This window comes from Aspergillus campestris, assembly GCF_002847485.1.
Source record: "Aspergillus campestris IBT 28561 chromosome Unknown P168scaffold_1, whole genome shotgun sequence".
Classification (NCBI taxonomy): Eukaryota; Fungi; Ascomycota; class Eurotiomycetes; order Eurotiales; family Aspergillaceae; genus Aspergillus; species Aspergillus campestris.
The window spans coordinates 3,367,000-3,386,739 of NW_020194336.1; the positions used below are offsets into that span (position 1 = coordinate 3,367,000).

A 19,740-nucleotide genomic window follows, 5' to 3' on the forward strand; every position below is an offset into this window, starting at 1 on the left:
ATTGGTTCAGATTGACTTTATTTTTCCTTGTTCCTCCACTTCGTCGGACACATCATCATCACCCCGGCGGTTGTCTGGCTTGGCACTGGTGGGTAGAGATAAAACACTGGCCTTGTCCGCACGCACGCAAACACCCACGCACACTCTCCTCGGATTTGAGTCTCTTATTTCTTCCCCTTCTATCCATTTACCTCTCCTCCATATCCATTGGTGTCGTACTCATGGAGGCTCTGTTGGCGCACTCCTTTGACTATCTCTCTTCGTACGAGCCCAGCAAGGTACGGAAAGGGCTACGCCAGGTCGAAGGGCTCCTCGCACAAATATGCCTGTCCAAATCGAAACAGCCGGTGTCTGACAAACGCCGGTCGTTACTGTCGTTCGGGGGTCCACAACTCGTCCCGAAATCCCTGTCTGAACTCAAAGATGACCTCGCTTTTCGGGAATTTTTCAAGTTGCAGGAGGGGTTTCAATGGAATGGTACGTCCGACCGGACCTGGACCGTCGTCAGCCATGGCGGGCACTAATCAATTCGGAACAGTCGGCATGCGCCTAGTCATCTGTCTCGAGCATCTCCTAGGCCGAGGCAGTAACGGAACCAACGATCTTCTCATCCTCGCTACCCTCGACCTCATCCAAGGGGCGCTGCTCCTGCACCCGCCGTCGCGGACCCTGTTCGGGCGCGAGATTTACATGAACCTGCTCCTGGACCTGCTCGACCCGATCAATTGCCCGGCCATCCAGTCCGCCACCCTGTTGACCCTCGTGACCGCCCTGCTCGACCATCCCGCCAACACGCGCACGTTCGAGGAGCTGGACGGCCTGCTCACCGTGACGTCGCTATTCAAACAGCGCGCGACGTCGCGGGAGGTGAAGCTCAAGCTGGTTGAGTTTCTCTACTTCTACCTGATGCCGGAAACCCCATCGCGGCCCGGCACCCCGAGCACCCCTCCGGGCCTACAGCGCAACCCCAGCAAGATGTCGCGAAGTTCCCACAGCCCTCCGGGGCACAGAAACTCCCGGGGGCCCCGCGACACTCGCACCACCGACGAGAAGCAGGCCTTGCTGGGACGATACCTCAACAACGTCGAAGACCTGGTAGAGGATCTCAAAGAAACAGCCCCGTTTGGAGCGACGGTGTGCTGACGTTTATGATCTGAGTCCGCATGTGTAATGAGCACGAGCATGAGCATGAGCATGAGCATGACGCACGACTGGCAATGTTTCTTTTGTCATGTTTTTACTTTCTATCACCCTCCTTGCTTTACTTTTTTTTTCCATTTCTCTTTCGATTCCCGTTTTCTTCTTTCCCCATTTTTCTTTAATACATGTTTTGTTGAACAGCACCCGTCTGGCACGGCGTTGGATCAAGCGGATCAAGCGGATCAAGCGGATCAAGCGGATCAAGCGTTCCCTTCCCAATCTATTTCATTCTTTCTCGTCACTCATTCATCATCTTCTTTTTCTTCTACGGTTCACGGTCTATGTGTCATGTTCCTACACTTTTGGAGTAGAATGGGAATGACAAGAAATGATAATAATCAATTTCACAATCTGTTCTTTCGATCTCTTACATAAATAAACTATACCTCGTAACCCCACCACCGAATCAAGTCCCCGCCATATGCAACCGACATGCAGACGCCAGTCCATGCAGAGTATGACAGGCCGGAGTGCATGGTCTCGCATTTTCAGTGGTCGGTGATGAGATGACTCACATCGTATAGATCCCCGCATATGCTGCCAGACTCCATACCTCAAATGGAAGTATGGTGTGTATGGCTATCTATAAAGTCTGTCTGAATTGCAGTGCGGGTTCACAGTTCTGTACCTACCTATCACTTGTCTTTGTATCGTCCAGCATTGTTTTTCATACCTACCGTTCACACATCCGTACAACAGACCCCAAAATACAAATAGAAGCATCAGAACCACAGCAATAAAGCTAAAATGACCATAACACCCACAATCCAACAATCCCTCGCAGCATCATCAGCAGGAGACACCAGCCCTAATAAACACCCGATCCAATACATGGACACCGTCGACGCATACAACAAATGGGCAGAAGTAATGACACGTTCTCTCTCTCTCTCTCCCCATCACCCACTAGTCTCCATCCATCCCCTCTCTTCCTCATACTAGACTTGTACACATACTAATATATCTCCAGGTCTACGACACAGACAACAACTTCCTCCAAGCCCTCGACACTCTCGAACTACGCACTCTCCTCCCAGCTTTCCTGGACCGCGTGGAAGACACAACTACCACATCCACTACATCCACCACCCCAAACAAAAGACTCATCGACCTCGGCTGCGGCACCGGCCGAAACACACTCCAGCTAATGCACCACGCGCCGCCTACCACACAGATACTCGGTCTGGACGCATCGCCTGGCATGCTGGATGTTGCGCGCAAACGTATAGCCGACGTCGATTCCAATGCTGGAACGGGAACGGGACCAGCGCCACGGGTGAGGCTCGCTGTTCTGGACTTGCTAACCCCAGATCCGGGCGTTCTAGCTAGTGCATCCGCAGACGGAATCATTTCGACACTGGTGCTGGAGCACGTCCCTCTAACCCAGTTTTTCGCGTCCGTGACGGCGCTGTTGAAGCCTGGGGGATATTTACTGTTGACGAATATGCATGCAGAGATGGGAGCGATTAGCCAGGCGGGGTTTGTGGATCCTGGTTCCGGGAAGAAGATTCGGCCCGTGAGTTACTCTTACGAGGTTGGGGAGGTGGTTAGGGTTGCGGGGGAGAATGGGTTGGAGGTTGTTGGGTTGGATGGGGAGGGCGACAGGAAGGTGAGGGAGAGGAGGGTGGATGAGGGGATGGTGGGGGTTTTGGGGGAGAGGGCGAGGAAGTGGATTGGGGTGGTGGTTTGGTTTGGGGTTTGTTTTCGGAGGATCTAGGGTTTGATGTTGATTCTGTTTGATTCTTTCTTTGATTCTTTTGGAGGATGAATGTGTTGTTGTTATTGTAGTGGGTGGGTAGAGGTTGGATGGTCGGTAGTGTACATGTCTATTGTTTTCTCTTTTTTTCTTTATTCGTGTTTAGAAAAACTTCAACAGCCTCTCTCGGTGTTGTACCAGATTCTCGTGCTGTTGCAGCAGCTGTCCCAGCCGGTTGCGCTTCCACCCCATCCTCTCGTCCAAGATCAGGTGTGTGTACGCGAACACACTGGCGTCGAACAGGCCCGGGTGCGGTCGGCCGAAGAAGTGTTGGTCATCGCCGAGGAGTGTCGCCAGGGCTTCCAAGGCCTCGCCCGCTCCCGCCTCCAACGCACTGGCGTCGATGTATTCCGCGGTCTTGAGCAGCTCATCCCGCGCGGCCTGCTGGAGCTGAAACGACAGGGCGGCCCGGACGAGCCCGTTGGTCGTCGACGGCTCGACGTAGATCCGTCGGGCGACGGCGTTGAAGTTCGCCTGGTCTAGGTAGAGGGCGTAGAGCTGTCTGCGTGTTAGCGCGGTCCATGTTCAACATCTATCCCGCAACCTCGGCTGTGCCGACCTACCCAGGCATTCCGTAACCGGTTATCCAGCAGCGACGCGTACACCTCGAAGCGCAAGTTCAGTTGCTGTTCCTCTTCGCAGTGAACCTGTTCGATCGCCCACTTCTGCAATTTACCCGACGGGATCGGGGTGTTGCCGCCGACGGGGTGGGCGGGAAGGAGGAATGGAAGGGCCCCCGTGGGGGAAGCGTGGTTGGTCGAGGGCACGAGGTCAAAGTCGATTCCCACGAATTTCAAGTAGGCCTGTCATACGGATAGAGACATGATTTAGCTTCGTCCCGTTGTGTGTTGATCCATGAATCAGTAACCCACCTGCCACTTGAGACATTGCGGGTTGAAGGACGGTCTTCCCCGTTTCGCGCTCCCCGGATCCGCAAAGACAAATAGCCGATTGCCGTGCTGGGTGGCCCACGCGCTCTGGGGCAGTTCATTGGGAGAGTACGTGACGAGCGGGAATTGATCGAAGATGCGCTTGATCGGAGCCGGGACCGTGAAGTAGTCGCGAGCGCGCGTTATGGGGGCAGTGGGCGGCGCCTGGCCGGGGGTATCGTGGTTGTCGGAGGTCATTGAACGTACGGAAAGAAAGAAAAGGAAAAACAATAGAGTGGAAAATGGAGACCAGCTATACTATATAACTGGCAAGAACAGAAGAGAGAATAGAGGGAAACGAAAGACAAGTGTGGTCAATTGAAGATGGATGGAGTGAACAATATCCGGACTCATAAATAACGGGCATCATCAGGATCGAATAATCCCCGTCTGTCTCCAATCATCGCCCAATGATCACGGGAGAGATACACTGCCTGAGGCAGACAGGCACTGTCTCACGCTAGTCCCGATGCGGCCGTCCAGATGGCGTGCAGTGCCTGGGGTGACCTCAGGCTCCAATCACAATGCATATCCGAGGGATAAAAGTGCACAAGGAATGACAGTCATCCACCCTCGAATTCCGAAACTCTCCTATATGACAAGATGAGCTGAGGTCTCCCCCGCATGGCATACTCGGTATAACCCTGTCAGTGACTTCGATCTCTTAGTTCGTCAATTACTTTTGAATGACGGAGTGGAATTCCACTGGTGATGCCCACAGTTCCACATTCACTGGGCCAACTGACAAGTGACGGTGAATAATCCGCCCCACCTATTGGCTCCGTCGGTAATCTTCGTCTTCTGCCCGCCTTCTTCTTCTCTCTGATCTGTGCACCTCTTGGCGTTGATACGGGATTGCGCAATTCCACCTGGCCTGGACATCGACTGCGCTGTGTATCTGACTGCCAGACTGATTGCGCGGGCTACCTGTATACCCACGGGATTATCCGCGATCTCAATCCTGTACACTTTGGATTCGCTGAACCGCGGGGAGGAGTATCGGAGTCACCGGGGCGGGGTAGCGCTGTTGCGCAGTTTCGCGCCGGCTTGATAAGGAAACAGTGCCTGGGTTTCAAGCCACTGGTCACTTTCTGAGGCCTTTTTGCCTGGTCCTTGGTCATCATGCCTCATGATGAAGAAGGCGCGAAATGGTCATGGTATGGTGCCCTTTGGGTTTGAGGTCATATCCCCCAGTCCGACTGACATTGCCCCAGCGAACCGTGCATCCGTGGCCATCGCTCGTCAAAATGCCAGCACTTTGACAGACTGATGATGAAAGTTCCCAAAGCTGGACGTCCACTGGCAAAATGCCCTCATCCAAAGGGGACGTGCAGTTGCCAGAAGCTTTATGCGTTCATGATCCGTATTCCCAAAGGTCGGCCCCCCATCTTCGAGAACCCTTGGATCTCAAATAGAACCCCCACTGATGCATATGTCCATATAGGGTCAACTTGTCTATGTAGACCTGTGTATCAGGTTCCTGTGGATGGAAACCAGTCCCCCTCCACCACTACACCGCCGGCCCTCACTGCTCCAACGCCCTCGTCTACACCCGGCAAGATCCAGAAACCCAGCAAACGACAGATCAAAGCCCCATCCGAGAACCTCGTCAAAGCCTTGGACGCAATCCCGCACTTTGGAAATTACTCCGCGGAGAATGGCGCCTCACACCAACCTCCATACCTGCAGGACCCGGGGTCTGGCCCGTCGCATGACAAACTTGAACAGAGCGTCACAGCGCCCAGTACATTCATGCCGCAGAACCAAACGTTGGGCACTGCCGAGAGCTCGGCCCCGAAAGGCGGCGGTTCCTGTTGTTCTTCTCGCACCCCCAAACCACCTACGCAGACCTCTACCCCGGGTTCGGCCTCAGGCTCCGGCTCCGGCTCCGGCTCGGCTTCAGGCTCGGGTTCGGGTGGTTCCTGTTGCAAAAAGCCGGAGCCACAGATCAAGGTGGATTCTGGAAGTGATGGAATCGCCAGCTCATATTATGCCACCGACAACTCGCCCTACCCCGCTGTATCACACACTCCCGTGTCAAGTTGGGAGGATTTCAAAGCCATTGACACCACCTCTTTCATGCCGCCTTTTTCGATCCCCCACACCCCGGCGGATCCCTTAAATTACGTGGCGGGCTATATGTCCCACCCCCCGGCGGGGCCGTCATTCGGCTTCCATGACCCGAATATGCCTAGCAGCAATGGGTTTGACCATTCCACAACGCCACAGGCCGTTCCCGACTCAGCAGCGAGCTTTACGCAGACAGTCCCAGCCGCCTTTGATGGATCACCGAAACATACCTGTGATTGTGGAGATGAATGTCAGTGTCTAGGCTGTGCGACTCATCCTTTCAACAACACCACCAAAGAGCATGTGCGCGAAATGGGTCTCATGGTTGCCCTGGACGGCACACCCCGGAATGCGAATGGTCTCGACGCTTACCCCAATGTGCCATTGCCTATGAAACAACAGGACTCTCCGTCCGAGGAGTATCTGTATGGGGACTTTGGTCAGCAAATCAACATGACTCCCTACAGTGAGCAGGTCCCAGCCTCAAGCGACCCCACCAACGGCTTCTCGTCCCCTCCCACCGACTTTTCCCAGCAAATGATGCACACTTCCGAATACTACACGCTCGAGTATCCGGTCCGATTCCAGCCGGCCTGCTCGGACGTGACAGGGAGCTGCCAATGTGGAAGCGACTGCCAGTGTGTAGGCTGCCTCACCCATAACGGCCACAACGGGATAGCTCTGGAGCCACCTCCGCCAGAAAACCACGGGTTGGGTATAAGCCAACCTGCCATGTCCTCTACGTGTGGACCAGAGCTCGACACATCTGGATTGCCGCATCTCAATCATCCATCCGAGACCCCTTCATCATCGTCTATGTTATGAGACCTCGGTATCCATTCTATCTGTCCTCCCACTCCAGTGTGGGGTCTTCCTTTTCCGTTTTTTTCCCGCTCCGATATCCCTACTCGACCTTAGCTTTGTATTTCGGACGACTGATGATCATGATACCCTTGTCGATAGACTTTGGATCCTGCTAAAGTTTACTCACTTTGTCCTTTTGCGCTTCTCCACTTCTTTGTATCGATTACCATGTTTGTGTGATCTCCTCTAGGTGTTTCGATTCTTTCTATATTTTACTATTTTCACTATTATTATCATTCCATTTTACACGCCCATCCTGTCAAAGGGCCTACGTGTATGCCCTAGTCGGCCAATTGGTCCTACTCGCCCGCCGTTTCTGTTTCTGGACCTGGTATGAGTTTGCCTCACTCATGTAGACATGAAAACAGGCGAAATGGAATAGACGGATCCGCTGAGGATGTCCTCCTTCGTATCTTTTAACAATCCTGTGGTATACCCCAGATATCAAACGGAAACAATAAATTGCATGCTAGACAGTAGAAACCTCTTTTAAACGTATATATGTTCTCCACCCCAACGCGATCTGATTGTCCCCCAGCTCTACAGGTATCATACACAGTGTGAAAGCTGAACCCAGCGCAATCTACCTACGCAGCGCATCTCTAACGGGGGAGTCGCCCCGACGGAACGAAGCTGTTGTTTTACATCAGTATTTTAGACGGAAACCAAACCAAGGGGGCCAGATAAACATACAGTCAGCTTCCTCCCAGGCGCGACCGGCACCGAAACCGAGACCGACCCAGGCGGGCCAGGCGCGGCGCTTGAACAGGAGGACGGAGAAGACGACACCGAAGGACAGGCCGAGAGAGGAGCGGATGATCATGGAGGAGATGGCGCGGTCCCACTGTAAGGGTTGATCTGTTAGCTTGGGCTTCTTTATTGATTCGGTGTTTGAGTTGTGTATCGTCCTGTTCCGGGTTCCCCGCGGGGGAGGGGGTAAGGGAGGGGGGACTCCATTGGGTGCCGGTGTTGATGTCGGATGATAGAGTCGGGTGGTAAGAAGAGGGAAGTATAGGGCGAGAGGTCACAGTACCTTCTCGTTCAGCAGGGCCTCGCTGACGGGCTTGGTGGCCCGGGGGACGATGGAGTCGTTGGATTCGGCCATTGCGGTGACTGGGAGAGGTATTAGCTTTCGTCTGAATAATAGTGTATTTCTCGAACTGATTGCAGTGCGATTAAACATACTCTATGCAATAGACGGTGGTGAGATTAAGTCTAGAAAGAAAGCTGAGAGACAAGTCAATTCGAAGAGAAGCAGGAGTGACGACGATGGAAGCGTTCGGGTACGACGTTTGAGCTTCGGGCAAAGGCGGTCGGGAAAAACTGCAGAGGTAGGTTCCCGTTACGGTTTAGTGCCTTGAAATCGTCCTGTCAGGCTTGGGTCGAAGCGGGACGGACGAACTATCTTTTTTCCCTTTAGATCTTCTTCTGCTATCAGGTCAACTCTCTTTCTTGATTCTTTCTCCACCACTCGACCATGCCGATTCCGCCCTGATTAGAGGCAGATCGGTTTCTTGAGATTATTATAATTGACTTACGGGACGACGTGATTTAGGATGCCTGCTTTCGCCGAGGTGAGAATCCATCCGATCTTCTCTTAGACTGATTTCACTTCGGACAAAAATAGAAAAAGAATTTAAAGTCTGCATATTGGCTAACTTCTCTTCGCTATACAGCGTGCGCGCTCCTCGCAAGAGGCTCTCCTCCGTCTCGAAAAGGGCACCGCGTCGCCGTCGTCGCAACTGAGCGAGGCCGCCCAGATTATCGGCCTGGACCTCGCGCTGTGCGCCAGTCATCCGCGCATCAACCGAACCCCTCATGTACAGACTCACGCCGCCCCCAAGGAGGAATGGGTCCTCCGATGGCTCCTGAAGAAGCTGCGGATGGGCAAGAACTATCGCGTCGAGCCGACCTCGTTTCTCCTGCTCCGACAACTGATCGATCTCATCCCGCCCAAATCGCTGGCGACGACCCTGAAGGACCAGAAGTTCCTGGGCACCCTGGACCTTGCGATCGCCGACTTGAAGGACGATGTCTTTGCCGGTCTGGAGAATGGAACGACGGAGCTGTTCCCCGCGGATTCGGACTCCAGTCGGACGCTGGGCGATTCTCCGCGCTCGAATGGGGCACAGACGGACAAGAAGGGAACTAAGCGGAAGAGGGCTGGAGATGGCGGTGGTGCGGACCCGATGGATGTTGATGATCAGCCGCAGACGCCGACGTCGTGCTTTTTGGCCTTTATCCGCGCGCTGGATTGTCTGTATAGCCTCGTGAAGCTCCTGACAAGGGAGGCGGGAGTCGACGAGGTTGCCGCGTCTCATCTGAAACATGCGCTCAAGGGTGGATCTGAGTCCGTGGCGGTCACGCTGGGGAAGGCTTTCAGTCTCGCTGCTGTGGCGACGTCCCAGTTTTCTACTCCGCGCAAGACGACTGACCTGCAACACTTGCTCTATGTGCTACCCGCTGTCTTGGATCTGTGGGAATTGCGGTCTTATCGCGGGGACGATGCGAACAATGGATCGAGTAATGTATGTCATTTACATGTTCAAAGCATATATGTTGCTTGTGATGCTGATTGATATACTCTAGGAACATTTTGGCAAGTACTGCTTCGAAAGCGCATTGCGACTACAGTTTGCCGTCCGATCTGTCCGCCTGGACACCGACGAGAAGAATCATGTTTTACATGGGGTGGAGCGTCTGGTTGCTCTCCATGTGGTGCTTCCGGCGCGCATCGCATTCTTCGATAGAGGAGGATCTGGTATCGACTATTCCGCCCCCGAGCCCGACTGGAGCGCAGTCAAGCCGGTTTCAGACACCTTTAGACCGATTCTCGACGCCACGAACTCTAGTGACTCTAAGACCAAAGATAATGGTCTCTGGAAGACAGCCGAGCTGCTGCCCGAATTCTTCGATATCGCAACTCGCTCAGTCCCCCGAGACACCTTCCGCCGCCAGACTCACGAGGCTCCTTGGTTGGAGACGCTGTTCGTTGCCGTAGCGGAGCTAGCGTTTTCCGTGGTCAAGACGGAAAACACCACGACATATGTCGCCGAGTTCGTCACCATATTGAAGGCTCTATTCCGCGTCGTCCTCACCCGAAATGTGCAACTGTCCCTCCACACCCTCCGTACGCATGCAGCGTATACCGGTCTTCTCAAAGATGGCTTGTATCAGGTTGATTGGAGCCTCACTGCCCTTCTCATTGAGCTGGGTGCCGATATCTTCCTTCCCAATTCGGGCCTGGATGATGCGCCAAAACTGTTGGAAGCTCTATTGGAGAAGATTATCCTCCATTGGCGCAGCGGTGCCACCCAAACGGACAGCAACTACGACATCATCAAAAACGGCGTCGTGGTACCCTTACTGCGTGCGTTCATGAGCGCCCGTGACCTGCCCTCCTTCATGCAAGCGTGGTACGCGCAACTTATCCTCGTGGAAGAGGCGCGGTCGCAGGACGGAAAGTTGAGCCTCTTCTCGGTGTGGGAGGATGATGACCTTTGCAATGTCTACAGCGATCTCATGCGCAGTCCGCTTGTCCAGGCGCATGCGACAGCGCAAATGCGTGCCGCCGCGCAGGAGATCAGGTCTAGCTCTGGAAAGGTATCAGATACCCCCGGAGCATATGCGCAATTTGTGATCTTGGAAGCCGGCTTGAGGAGTCGAAGCTTGAACTTCCCAGACGTTCACGAAGCCTTGACCTCTATCGTCGAGACCATGTCATCGACCCTCTCCTCAAAGCAGACTTCCCACTGGCAATGGCGCTTGTGGCGGTTTGCGCGCAATCTTCTCGAGAACAACGTGCAAGCGACTGGCGATCCCATCAACGAAGCGATCATCAAGTTGGTTGACGTTGCTTCCAAATCGATCCGATCTCTCCATAAGAAGCAGTTGAAAGTTTCGTGTGGAGCTCTCGAGTGTTTCGAAGCGTATCGGTTTGCCCTCACCGCGGTCAACGCGTCTGGAGACTGCCGTGATGCCGATAAATTCAGCTCACTAACCGGCGACGTCGCCGCGTTCGTCCAATCGGTATCCGCGCAAGATGCACTACTATCCCTGGGATCCTCGTGGGACGGCCGCACAGAGACTTTGGATTCCGCTTCCTCGCTCGCCCTGGCCTATATCGTGACCCTCATCCATGACCCCTATATCTGGCCCCTTGTGGCCCCGGAGACTAGGCACGCTCTCTTTGCTCACTTGCTCACTTTGGCAACGTCGCAGTACCACTCTTCCTCGACGGCGTTGGAGACCGTGCACCCCGACGCGAGGTTTCTGCAAGCCTGGGCCGCCGTGGTATGCCACGAATACCTTCTCGCAGCACCTGCCATCGCCGTCGATCTGATCAAGGTCCTCTCGACCCAAGTTAAAGAAGATGTGTCGAGCCGCCAACTCCTCGTTGAGAGCTTGCAGAGAATCCCCGCCCCGTTGGTCACGCGCCGGCAGAGAGCAACTCTGCTCGACTTGCTGCAGGAGGTCATTCTTCAGGGTGACAGCCCGCCGACTGTCACCGTTGGGATCTTGTCACTGATGGCCAAACTGGCGGACATGCCCAAATCTACAGCCGGGTTGACCAACGACTGGGAGCCGATGTGGACGATGGCCAAGGCGGTTACGCTGCAGCGGACGGATGTCGATCTCCAGATAATGAAGGCGTTCCGGAATCTCCACCGCGCAGTGATCGCCAAGCTGCTGGTTCTGTCGGAGGACGACCGCCGTCGCATGTTCAAGAAGATGTCCAAGAAGGTCCTGGCCAAGGCGTCCAAGTTGCGGTCCCTCGACCGGGACTCGATGGACTGCTTTTTCCTGCGGATCTCCTTGTCCCAGATCTGGATCCACCGGAAGCAGCTCACGGGGGTTGTCGACGAGACGGAGCTCGCGACGTGCCGCCAGAAGGTGTTCAGCCTGGTGGTGATGGAGGTGAAGTCGGTCAGGGATCAGTGCAAGAAGCAGGAGATGGGGGAGACCATCACGCTGATCAAGATCCTGGATGCGCTGGAAGATTTCGAAGACCTTGCTACGGATAACTCGGATGTCGAGAAGTTCCTGCTGAAAATCGAGAGCTACGTGGAAAAGTCGGTCGACTCGGGATCTTCCCTGCGGCGACTCATCCGGCGACGCGTGCTGGCCGGCCGGGGATCCGATCGGAGTATCGTGTTGCCTGTGATCCAGTCCGCCGATTCTCTGCCCCTACAGCACATGTATGGCGAAGAGCAGCAGCTCTTTGTCCAGTCGACCACCGAACGGTTCCGGTCCTTGTCGCTGGAGGACTTGACGCGGGGGATCCACGAAATCCGGGAACTAGGCTTCACGGGCGACCACGCCGAGTACCACCTGCTGATTGCAGGCCTCGCGGCGGCATCTCTGCCTCCCCTCGACGACAAGGAGAGCGAGGCCACCAAGGCCCTGTCGCTGCTGTGTACGGCGGTCACCGAATCGCTCCGCTTCAGCCGCACGATCGAGCAGTTCACCCTCGCAACAGAGTGTCTCGACGTCATCCTGCGCACTCACACGCGCAGCGTCAGCCAGTGGAACATCGACAGCATCCTGGTAGCCGTCACCGTGTGCGCGTCCAAGTCTGGGCCCCACATCGACCCTGCATTCTCAGCACCCATCTACATCCGCCTCTGCCGCCTAGTAGGAACGCTCCTAGGCCTCCACCGCCAGAAGCTAGGCGGACGCTTCCACCTCATCCTCCCAGCCATGCAGCGCCTCCTAAACTGTCTCTTCGCGCGGTCTCGCAAACGCACACGCTCAACCCTCACAGAAAAGAAACAAGCGCAGCAACCCTACTGGCTCGCACAGCTCGCACCCGCGCATGCCGTGCACTTCACCCGGCTGCTAACCTCGCTCTGCGACCCAACCGTCTCAGCCGTGTCCCGGCCCACGCCATTCGGCGCCAGCCACGACGGCCTAACCGATCAGACTAAGAAAGCCAAGCGCATCGCGGGCCAGTACCTGCAGTACCTGGTGATGGAGTACGCGCAGAGCTCGCTCCGCGGATCGCTGGCAGCGGACGTCAAGGCGGCGATTATGCCCGGACTGTATGCGGTGTTCGATGTGATGTCTAAGGATACCATGCGGGCGCTGAATTCTGGACTCGATGTGTCGGGTCGGGCGGTGTTTAAGGCGCTGTATGATGATTATGTGAGGTTTGGGAAGTGGAACAAGGGGTGATGTGATCTTTAGATCGGTATCTTTCTGTTCATGTCTTTATATCCAATATTACTCTTTTCTTCGTCTTCATATAAAGGTCTAGATAGACTATAGGGCGCTTGTCATGATAGACATAGCAAGATGCGGGGTGTATAATATTGTGCCTCAGGCGTCCAGGTTGTCACCCCACCATTTTACTACCCCCAGCCTCCTCTTCCTTCCTTCTACCGCCATCATCAGATACAGCAGACGCTTGGATATCTTCAAAATTCTTCTTCACCTTCCATCCTGCTAGACGGGGCTTTCTGTGCCACCTTTCCTAGTGTCACTATGGGAATTATTCTAGACTCGACTCCATCGAGCCTTGTCTTATGTGATTGGTGTCAGACAACCGTTTTTGATAAACATCTTCTGGCCGTAATTGATCGCAGCAAGAAGAGTACGGCTGGACTGTCTACTGATGAAAGTCCCTTCGAAACGGCAATCGACCCAGCGGCATACTTTGGTAACCGGGATGCATTTGCTGGGTCCCAGCGGTCCTTTCGTCAAAATACTGATTTGCTATTGCGGAAATCGTCTCGGGGGTGTATCTTCTGTATGCTCCTCAAAAATACACGAGGTGGGCTGCTTGCTGATCTCACGTTCTCGATTACTGTCGAGGATGCTTGGAAGTGGTCCAAGGTGTCAGTCGCTGGCGGTGGCGACGAGGATACGGAACGCACTGGTTACTTTCGGGTCTATAAGACAGTTAGCCCTATCAATCTCGCATTCTCTGGATTGGCCCTAGCGAATGGCGATTTTCAACATGGGAGCTCACTAGCACAACAGCTAACTCGAGATGGCCGAATTCTCCGCGCCTTGATTGATGATTGTACGGCTAATCACCCTGATTGCAAGCCACGGGAAGGCTTAGATCTTCCTTCGATGCTGCTCCATGTTTCTGGGGCATCAATGTCACCGACGGTGCGTCTCGTCAAGGCGTCGGATATTGATGTCGTTCCAGTCCGCTACGTCTGCCTGAGCTACTGTTGGGGCAACACACAGCCAAACGTGACGACGACCAGTCGGTTGGATTCATACACAGCCGGAATTGACACAGCAGAGATCCCCGAGACGATTTTGGATGCCATTCGTGTCGCAATTAGCATGGGTTACCAGTACCTCTGGGTGGATGCGTTCTGCATTGTGCAAGACAGCGGGCCGGACAAGATTGCCGAGCTGGGTAAGATGGCCTCCATTTACTCGGGAGCCGCCTGCACAATCTGTGTCATGTCGGCTAAAACTGCGAGCGAAGGCTTCCTGCGACAGTCCTACCCAGAAGGTCGTGAGGAGCAGTCAATCCATACATGGCACGCTGATATATACGATGGCACCAGCCAAGCGGCGGCGGCTGTTCTAGAAATTCGAAGCGACTTCTCCTACGAAGACATTTTTGACAGTCCAATTTTTGAACGGGGATGGACTTTCCAAGAGGCGCTCCTCAGTCCACGCCTTGTCATGTTCTTTCCTCATGGCCAGCGACCTGCGTTGCGATGCTCCACACATACAATCCAATCTGATGGTGGTCTGGCCACAGCGCACCCTAAACCTTTGGTGAACCTTAGAGAGGTGGAGCAAGTAGTTGAAAGGGAGAGGGAAAAATGGGGAGACTACGATGATCAGTCGGCCAATGCCGAAGAATGGGTCGCGATTGTCAAGCAATACTCCCAGAGATCCTTAACATACGAGGCGGACAAGATGCCCGCGGTCATGGGCATAGTGTCAGAGTGGGAGACCCGGTTCGGGCAGGGCACGTACTGGGCCGGTCTCTGGTCCGCGACCCTAACCAAGGACCTCATCTGGAAATCTCGTAGGGACTACTCCCCACGGTTCGCCTACGAGTCGTACGTTGCGCCATCATGGTCCTGGGCGTCTCGTGCCCACCCCGTCTATTACCAAGACCTGGGCGAGATCAATACGTTCGAAGGCAAAAGTTCATTCGAGGTGGTTTCGTGTGAGGTGATTCCCGCTCACGAGGACCTGCCCAACGGCGCGATCAAATCGGCCCAGTTGACTGTCAAGTGTATCGCGGAGCTAGTTGTTTTGGGGGGCTTCGAGTCAGAGTATGCTTCCTGTGCCGTCTCAAGTGGGTCAGTGAGAGTTCAATTCGATGACAGTCCGAGGTCGCGGGATATCAGAGAAGCCTGGCTGTTATACATCAACGACGAGGAGCCGTATAATAATCCGCATGGAATTGGGATAGCGGTTGCTGAAGTCGACCACACTGATGCTGATGGCCCCACGTTATATAAACGAGTAGGTTGCTTTGTTTGTGAGGGGCGTGGACTCGAGGGCCCAAGGAGGACTTTTACAATTATATAGATGCAAGATTTGGCTAGACCATGGATCAGGGCAATAGTTTAAGGAAAACCCTAGTATAGGCCCAGCTAATATTTATGAGTTCCTATACTTGCTGTGCTCTTTTCTTGGCAAACAGTTAGTTACTCAATGCGATCGAGTCAGCCATTTGATCCGGAGACAGATTAGATACGAGTGGGTCTTCCCACTTATCTCTCTGTGCTCCGGATCTTCCTCTCTTCTTACCCTTTTCGATCCACCAACCTGCTTTGACTTCCACGATTTGTCGCTGATAACAAACTAATATGCATCCCGCGAATCAAACATCCCATCGGCCGTGAAACGGAGGGTGATAAAGGAATCCATTGAGCTCCGATCTGCACCTCGTGGGCCAATTCCCGGTCGTCCTTATCAGCCACAGACTTCATGCTGTCATGCAATGCAGGGCCCCCCCAACCCCCGTACCATCCCGCGAGGGCAAGCGATTGGTTCACCGGGGGGGCCGTGGCGATGGGTCTCTTGCTGTCTGATCCCGAGGCTTTTGCGGAGTGTATATATCTATGGAGGGGGGCTCGTCTGGGCTCTCTTTCCTTGACTGTTTACGATCGATCTATCATCTGTGGGAGACACCTCCCACTCGTTTGACTCCAATCACCGCAGAGAACGATGCCTCGCGTGAAGAGATGGATGGAGAAGTTGGAGGTGACGGAGGAGTCGGGTTTGACGACTGCCCAGTTGATGTTGACGAATCCTGATTTGCAGCCAGGTGAGACCGAGAAACCTACCTACCTATCTACCTGTCTACCTGCCTATCCGTCTCCTTGACGGGGACGTACCGACCGATCGCCGTCGATTTTCTTTGAATCATGACAAGTCCTCCAAGACTGACCGTTTGCCGTGATGTGACCCTCAGTCGACCCCGAACAACGCCTGTGGAGCTGGTACAATTTCATCGCCTTTTGGATCGCCGATTCGCTGAATATCGTATGCCGTCTCTCTTCCGAAATATATATCGAACGGCGGCTGATACAAGCAGAATACGTGGATGATCTCCTCCTCGATGATCGTGGACGGTCTGTCCTGGTGGCAGTCGTGGATCTGCGTCTGGGTCGGATACTTTCTGGCCGCGTGCTTCGTCTGTCTGACGGGTCGCATCGGTGCCGTCTATCACATCTCCTTTCCGGTGGTGGCTCGGTCGAGTTTTGGCATCTGGGGCTCTTTCTGGCCGGTGCTGAACCGGGTTGTGATGGCCGTCATCTGGTATGGGGTGCAGGGATACATTGGGGGTAAGAGTCTTCGGAATTTTGGGTTACCCGTGCGGCAGGTCTAATGTGAGTGGCAGGTCAATGTGTGACGCTGATGATCCGGGCGATCTGGCCGAGCTACAACACCATCCCCAACGGCATCCCTAAAAGCTCAGGCGTGACCACCCGCGACTTCACCAGCTTCTTTCTCTTCTGGCTGCTCTCCCTCCCAGCCCTGTGGGTTCCGATCCAAAAACTGCGCCATCTGTTCACGGTCAAGGCCATCTACTCGCCCATCGCGGCGATCGCCTTCTTCGCCTGGGCGATCGCGCGAGCCAACGGGATCGGCCCCATCGTGCACCAGCCGAGCAAGGCCCACGGCAGCCAGCTGGCCTGGGCGGTGGTCAAGTCGATCATGAGCTGCATGGGCAACTTCGCGGCCCTGATCATGAACGACCCGGACTTTTCCCGGTTCGCGCGCAAGCCCAAGGATGCGCTGTGGGCGCAGCTCTTTACCATCCCACTCGGCTTCGGCATCACCTCGTTCATCGGCATCATCGCGTCCTCGTCGTCGGCCGTCATCTTTGGGGGGGATTATGTGTGGAACCCGCTCGACCTGCTGGGCATGTTCCTGGACGGGGCCGGCTCGGGCCAGCGATTCGGGGTGTTTGTCATAGCTACCGGTTTTGCGCTGGCGCAGCTGGGTACCAACCTCTCAGCTAATTCAGTGTCGGCTGGTACAGACATGACGGCGTTGCTGCCACGGTATCTCACTATTCGCCGGGGGAGCTATATCTGCGCGATGATTGGTTTGGCAATGTGCCCGGTATGTTTTTTTTTTTTTTTTTTTTTTTTTTTTTTTCTATTTTTTTTTTGTTTGATCCGATGGTTCCTCTTGCTAACAGGCATGGGTGGATAGTGGAACCTCCTCTCCTCGTCGAACCAGTTCACGACGTACCTCTCCGCCTACTCAATTTTCCTATCTGCCATCGCCGGCCCCATGATCTGCGACTACTACATCGTGCGCAAGGGTTACCTCCAAACGAAGGACCTCTACAGCGCCAGCAAAGACTCGCCGTACTACTACTGCTGCGGGTTCTCGTGGCACGCATACGCGGCGTATCTCTCGGGGTTGCTGGTCAACATCGTGGGGTTTGCAGGCGCCGTCGGCCGCAAGGTGCCTATCGGTGCGACGTATATCTACAACGTCAATTACGTGTCGGGATTTCTCGTCTCGTTCGCCATGTACTACGCCCTGACGTGGGCTGTGCCCATCCCGGCGACGAGTGCGGTGTGGAATGAAGTTGATGTAGACGTCGACGACGACCCGATGTCTGTCGCGGAAGGAGAGGAGGTGTATGGGGATGATCGATGGGAGGGAGAGGGAGAAGCGGGCGGGGGGTTAAAAGGGAGGGATGGAGATTATAAGGGAGCGAAGAGTGGGTTGAGAGGGTTGTAAACTTCTTTGTTCATTTTCTATTTTTGGGAACTCTTTATATGGGTAATGGGATAGGATACCAGCTGTTAATTCGACATGTTCATTTGATTATACTTGTTTGTTCCCCAAGTAATATCTATCAATATATGAAGATCAATCTGAAGGATATCTCCAATCCACATACATATAAATCCGTATCTTATCAGTGCGGGGATGGCTTCATAGCGGGGTCAAGCTGACTGACTAATGGGAGCGGACATTTCAATATTTATCCTGATACTCTCAACCCACTCAATCCCCACCAACCCTCAAGGAACCGGAAAAAGAAAGAAAGAAAGAAAATGACAACAGCATCATTCAAACACATCGACCCCAAATCCTACGATCCCCACGCAACAGCCCCCTTCCACAAACCCTGGAGCAAAGTCGACGGCCCAGGCTCATCCTTCAACCTCATCTCACTTCCCCGCCATGTCACCAACCTCAGAGACCAGACGACAACAACAGACTTCACCATAAACACAGCAGGCTTCTCCCTCCACCATGCCCCATCCACCGAAAAAACCTTCACGGACGAGTCCACAATCCGCACAGCCTACTACGCAGAAGTAGACACCCTCCTACGCACCATCCACCCCGCTATCAAGAAAGTCGTCCCCTTCGACCATACCATCCGTCGCAGGGTGGCCGGGTCCCCGCGCAGTCCGGTCGAAATGCTTCACGTGGACCAGACGCCCGCTGCGGCGGCGGCGCGTGTGCGTCGACATCTCCCTGCCGACGAAGCCGACGCTGTCCTCAACAACACCGACACAAACAATAAGCAGAAGCGCTACCAAATAATCAACGTCTGGCGCCCCATCGAAAACCCAGCCACAGACTACCCCCTCTCCGTCATCGACTGGCGCACAACCACACCCCAGGACTTCGTCCCCGTCGACCTCCTCTACCCCGAATCAACCCAGTCCGAAACAGACAGCACCGGCAAAGAAGTCCCCCCCGAGCCAGGCTCCGCGACATCCACAGCGGGGTACGCCGTGCGCGGGGAGATCTACGTTGTGGCGCCGAGCGAGGCGCATCGGTTCTACTATGTTAGTGATATGGTGCCGGAGGAGGTGATGCTTATTAAGTGTTTTGATTCGTGGAGTGAGACTATGATTGGGGAGGAGGGGGGGAATACTGGGAGGGGGGTGGCGCATGCGGGGGGCATTCGGCGTTTTGGGATCCGAATACACCGGAGGGAGTGCCGGGGAGGCAGAGTGTTGAGGTTAGGTGTTTGGTTTTTTATTGATTCTGGTTCTTTATATATATGCCTATATATATATGCGTGTTTGTGTGCCTGTGGGTATATATTTTAGAGATCGATGTATATACCCCGGGATGGGAGTTGATAGTAGGTATAACTATATATCTATAAGTTGACACTTACCTTGTTATATTTGATCAATATGTATAAATACAATCCTAAAATGATGATCCCATCTAATTACCCCAATTCTGTCCTCCCCAATCGTCATACGTCAAAGTGTACTACAGTCGGGGAACCGAACAGGAAAGCAAATCCTACCTTACATACACTCCAATCAATCCACATACTGTAAATATATCCACATTCTTAGACATACCCACCAGTATACGTAAACATCAGGTCCAGAATATGACTCAATAATATCCATTGACTCATGAGGCTGATCTCATTTGATTAGGTTGCGATCGCGGATCCACTCACTCACGATTAACGGCCCACCGCGA

At 54.2% G+C, this 19,740-nt stretch overlaps 8 protein-coding genes across 8 annotated transcripts; 6 read left to right on the forward strand and 2 right to left on the reverse strand.

Moving 5' to 3' along the window:
* The first annotated feature begins 51 nt into the window (after positions 1–51).
* Positions 52–1,319, forward strand: P168DRAFT_25598 (cell division control protein 14). The gene is made up of 2 exons (XM_024834495.1): positions 52–477; positions 539–1,319. The coding sequence occupies exons 1-2, from the start codon at positions 222–224 to the stop codon at positions 1,141–1,143; spliced, it is 861 nt and encodes a 286-aa protein (XP_024697472.1). The 5' UTR covers positions 52–221; the 3' UTR covers positions 1,144–1,319.
* A 1,643-nt stretch (positions 1,320–2,962) lies between these two features.
* Positions 2,963–4,209, reverse strand: P168DRAFT_301500 (putative mitochondrial outer membrane protein (Sam35)). The gene is made up of 3 exons (XM_024838531.1): positions 3,829–4,209; positions 3,520–3,759; positions 2,963–3,454 (listed from the first exon to the last, which is right to left on the reverse strand). Exons 1-3 carry the CDS (start codon positions 4,081–4,083, stop codon positions 3,059–3,061), a joined length of 891 nt encoding a protein of 296 aa, XP_024697473.1. The 5' UTR covers positions 4,084–4,209; the 3' UTR covers positions 2,963–3,058.
* Positions 4,210–4,996: 787 nt separating this feature from the next.
* On the forward strand, positions 4,997–7,144 carry mac1 (putative copper-activated transcription factor GRISEA). The gene is made up of 2 exons (XM_024836463.1): positions 4,997–5,260; positions 5,330–7,144. Exons 1-2 carry the CDS (start codon positions 5,242–5,244, stop codon positions 6,778–6,780), a joined length of 1,470 nt encoding a protein of 489 aa, XP_024697474.1. The 5' UTR covers positions 4,997–5,241; the 3' UTR covers positions 6,781–7,144.
* Positions 7,145–7,402: 258 nt separating this feature from the next.
* P168DRAFT_314927 (MICOS complex subunit MIC10) lies at positions 7,403–7,924 on the reverse strand (the record flags this gene model as incomplete). The annotated part of the gene is made up of 3 exons (XM_024839851.1): positions 7,403–7,452; positions 7,513–7,663; positions 7,853–7,924. The coding sequence occupies 3 exons, from the start codon at positions 7,922–7,924 to the stop codon at positions 7,403–7,405; spliced, it is 273 nt and encodes a 90-aa protein (XP_024697475.1).
* Positions 7,925–8,298: 374 nt separating this feature from the next.
* Positions 8,299–13,035, forward strand: P168DRAFT_247404 (ribosome biogenesis protein URB2). The gene is made up of 3 exons (XM_024834079.1): positions 8,299–8,393; positions 8,496–9,347; positions 9,409–13,035. The coding sequence occupies exons 1-3, from the start codon at positions 8,376–8,378 to the stop codon at positions 12,991–12,993; spliced, it is 4,455 nt and encodes a 1,484-aa protein (XP_024697476.1). The 5' UTR covers positions 8,299–8,375; the 3' UTR covers positions 12,994–13,035.
* Positions 13,036–13,182: 147 nt separating this feature from the next.
* On the forward strand, positions 13,183–15,654 carry P168DRAFT_25758 (uncharacterized protein). Its single transcript, XM_024834563.1, has 4 exons — positions 13,183–13,567; positions 13,645–13,719; positions 13,801–14,194; positions 14,267–15,654. Exons 1-4 carry the CDS (start codon positions 13,433–13,435, stop codon positions 15,331–15,333), a joined length of 1,671 nt encoding a protein of 556 aa, XP_024697477.1. The 5' UTR covers positions 13,183–13,432; the 3' UTR covers positions 15,334–15,654.
* Positions 15,655–15,938: 284 nt separating this feature from the next.
* P168DRAFT_286956 (nucleobase cation symporter-1 family protein) lies at positions 15,939–18,087 on the forward strand. The gene is made up of 4 exons (XM_024836464.1): positions 15,939–16,293; positions 16,346–16,595; positions 16,652–17,379; positions 17,473–18,087. The coding sequence occupies exons 2-4, from the start codon at positions 16,370–16,372 to the stop codon at positions 18,010–18,012; spliced, it is 1,494 nt and encodes a 497-aa protein (XP_024697478.1). The 5' UTR covers positions 15,939–16,293; positions 16,346–16,369; the 3' UTR covers positions 18,013–18,087.
* Positions 18,088–18,145: 58 nt separating this feature from the next.
* On the forward strand, positions 18,146–19,727 carry P168DRAFT_323935 (uncharacterized protein; the record flags this gene model as incomplete). Its single annotated transcript, XM_024840755.1, has 2 exons — positions 18,146–19,103; positions 19,695–19,727. The coding sequence occupies exons 1-2, from the start codon at positions 18,333–18,335 to the stop codon at positions 19,725–19,727; spliced, it is 804 nt and encodes a 267-aa protein (XP_024697479.1). The 5' UTR covers positions 18,146–18,332.
* Positions 19,728–19,740: the final 13 nt, after the last annotated feature.

What these genes read in the sequence shown, in the direction of transcription:
- P168DRAFT_247404 (XM_024834079.1), top strand. An exon ending in CGAACAATGGATCGAGTAAT is followed by an intron (nt 9,348 to 9,408) that starts GTATGTCATTTA and finishes GATATACTCTAG; the next exon opens with GAACATTTTGGCAAGTACTG.
- P168DRAFT_25598 (XM_024834495.1), top strand. Translation starts at nt 222, where the DNA reads ATGGAGGCTCTGTTGGCGCACTCCTTTGACTATCTCTCTTCGTACGAG. An exon ending in GGAGGGGTTTCAATGGAATG is followed by an intron (nt 478 to 538) that starts GTACGTCCGACC and finishes AATTCGGAACAG; the next exon opens with TCGGCATGCGCCTAGTCATC.
- P168DRAFT_286956 (XM_024836464.1), top strand. Translation starts at nt 16,370, where the DNA reads ATGATCGTGGACGGTCTGTCCTGGTGGCAGTCGTGGATCTGCGTCTGG. An exon ending in GGTGCAGGGATACATTGGGG is followed by an intron (nt 16,596 to 16,651) that starts GTAAGAGTCTTC and finishes TGTGAGTGGCAG; the next exon opens with GTCAATGTGTGACGCTGATG. An exon ending in TTGGTTTGGCAATGTGCCCG is followed by an intron (nt 17,380 to 17,472) that starts GTATGTTTTTTT and finishes ATGGGTGGATAG; the next exon opens with TGGAACCTCCTCTCCTCGTC.
- P168DRAFT_25758 (XM_024834563.1), top strand. Translation starts at nt 13,433, where the DNA reads ATGAAAGTCCCTTCGAAACGGCAATCGACCCAGCGGCATACTTTGGTA. An exon ending in GTCTCGGGGGTGTATCTTCT is followed by an intron (nt 13,568 to 13,644) that starts GTATGCTCCTCA and finishes GATGCTTGGAAG; the next exon opens with TGGTCCAAGGTGTCAGTCGC. An exon ending in GGACAAGATTGCCGAGCTGG is followed by an intron (nt 14,195 to 14,266) that starts GTAAGATGGCCT and finishes CTGCGAGCGAAG; the next exon opens with GCTTCCTGCGACAGTCCTAC.
- P168DRAFT_301500 (XM_024838531.1), bottom strand. Translation starts at nt 4,083, where the DNA reads ATGACCTCCGACAACCACGATACCCCCGGCCAGGCGCCGCCCACTGCC. An exon ending in CGCAATGTCTCAAGTGGCAG is followed by an intron (nt 3,760 to 3,828) that starts GTGGGTTACTGA and finishes TCCGTATGACAG; the next exon opens with GCCTACTTGAAATTCGTGGG. An exon ending in ACCGGTTACGGAATGCCTGG is followed by an intron (nt 3,455 to 3,519) that starts GTAGGTCGGCAC and finishes ACACGCAGACAG; the next exon opens with CTCTACGCCCTCTACCTAGA.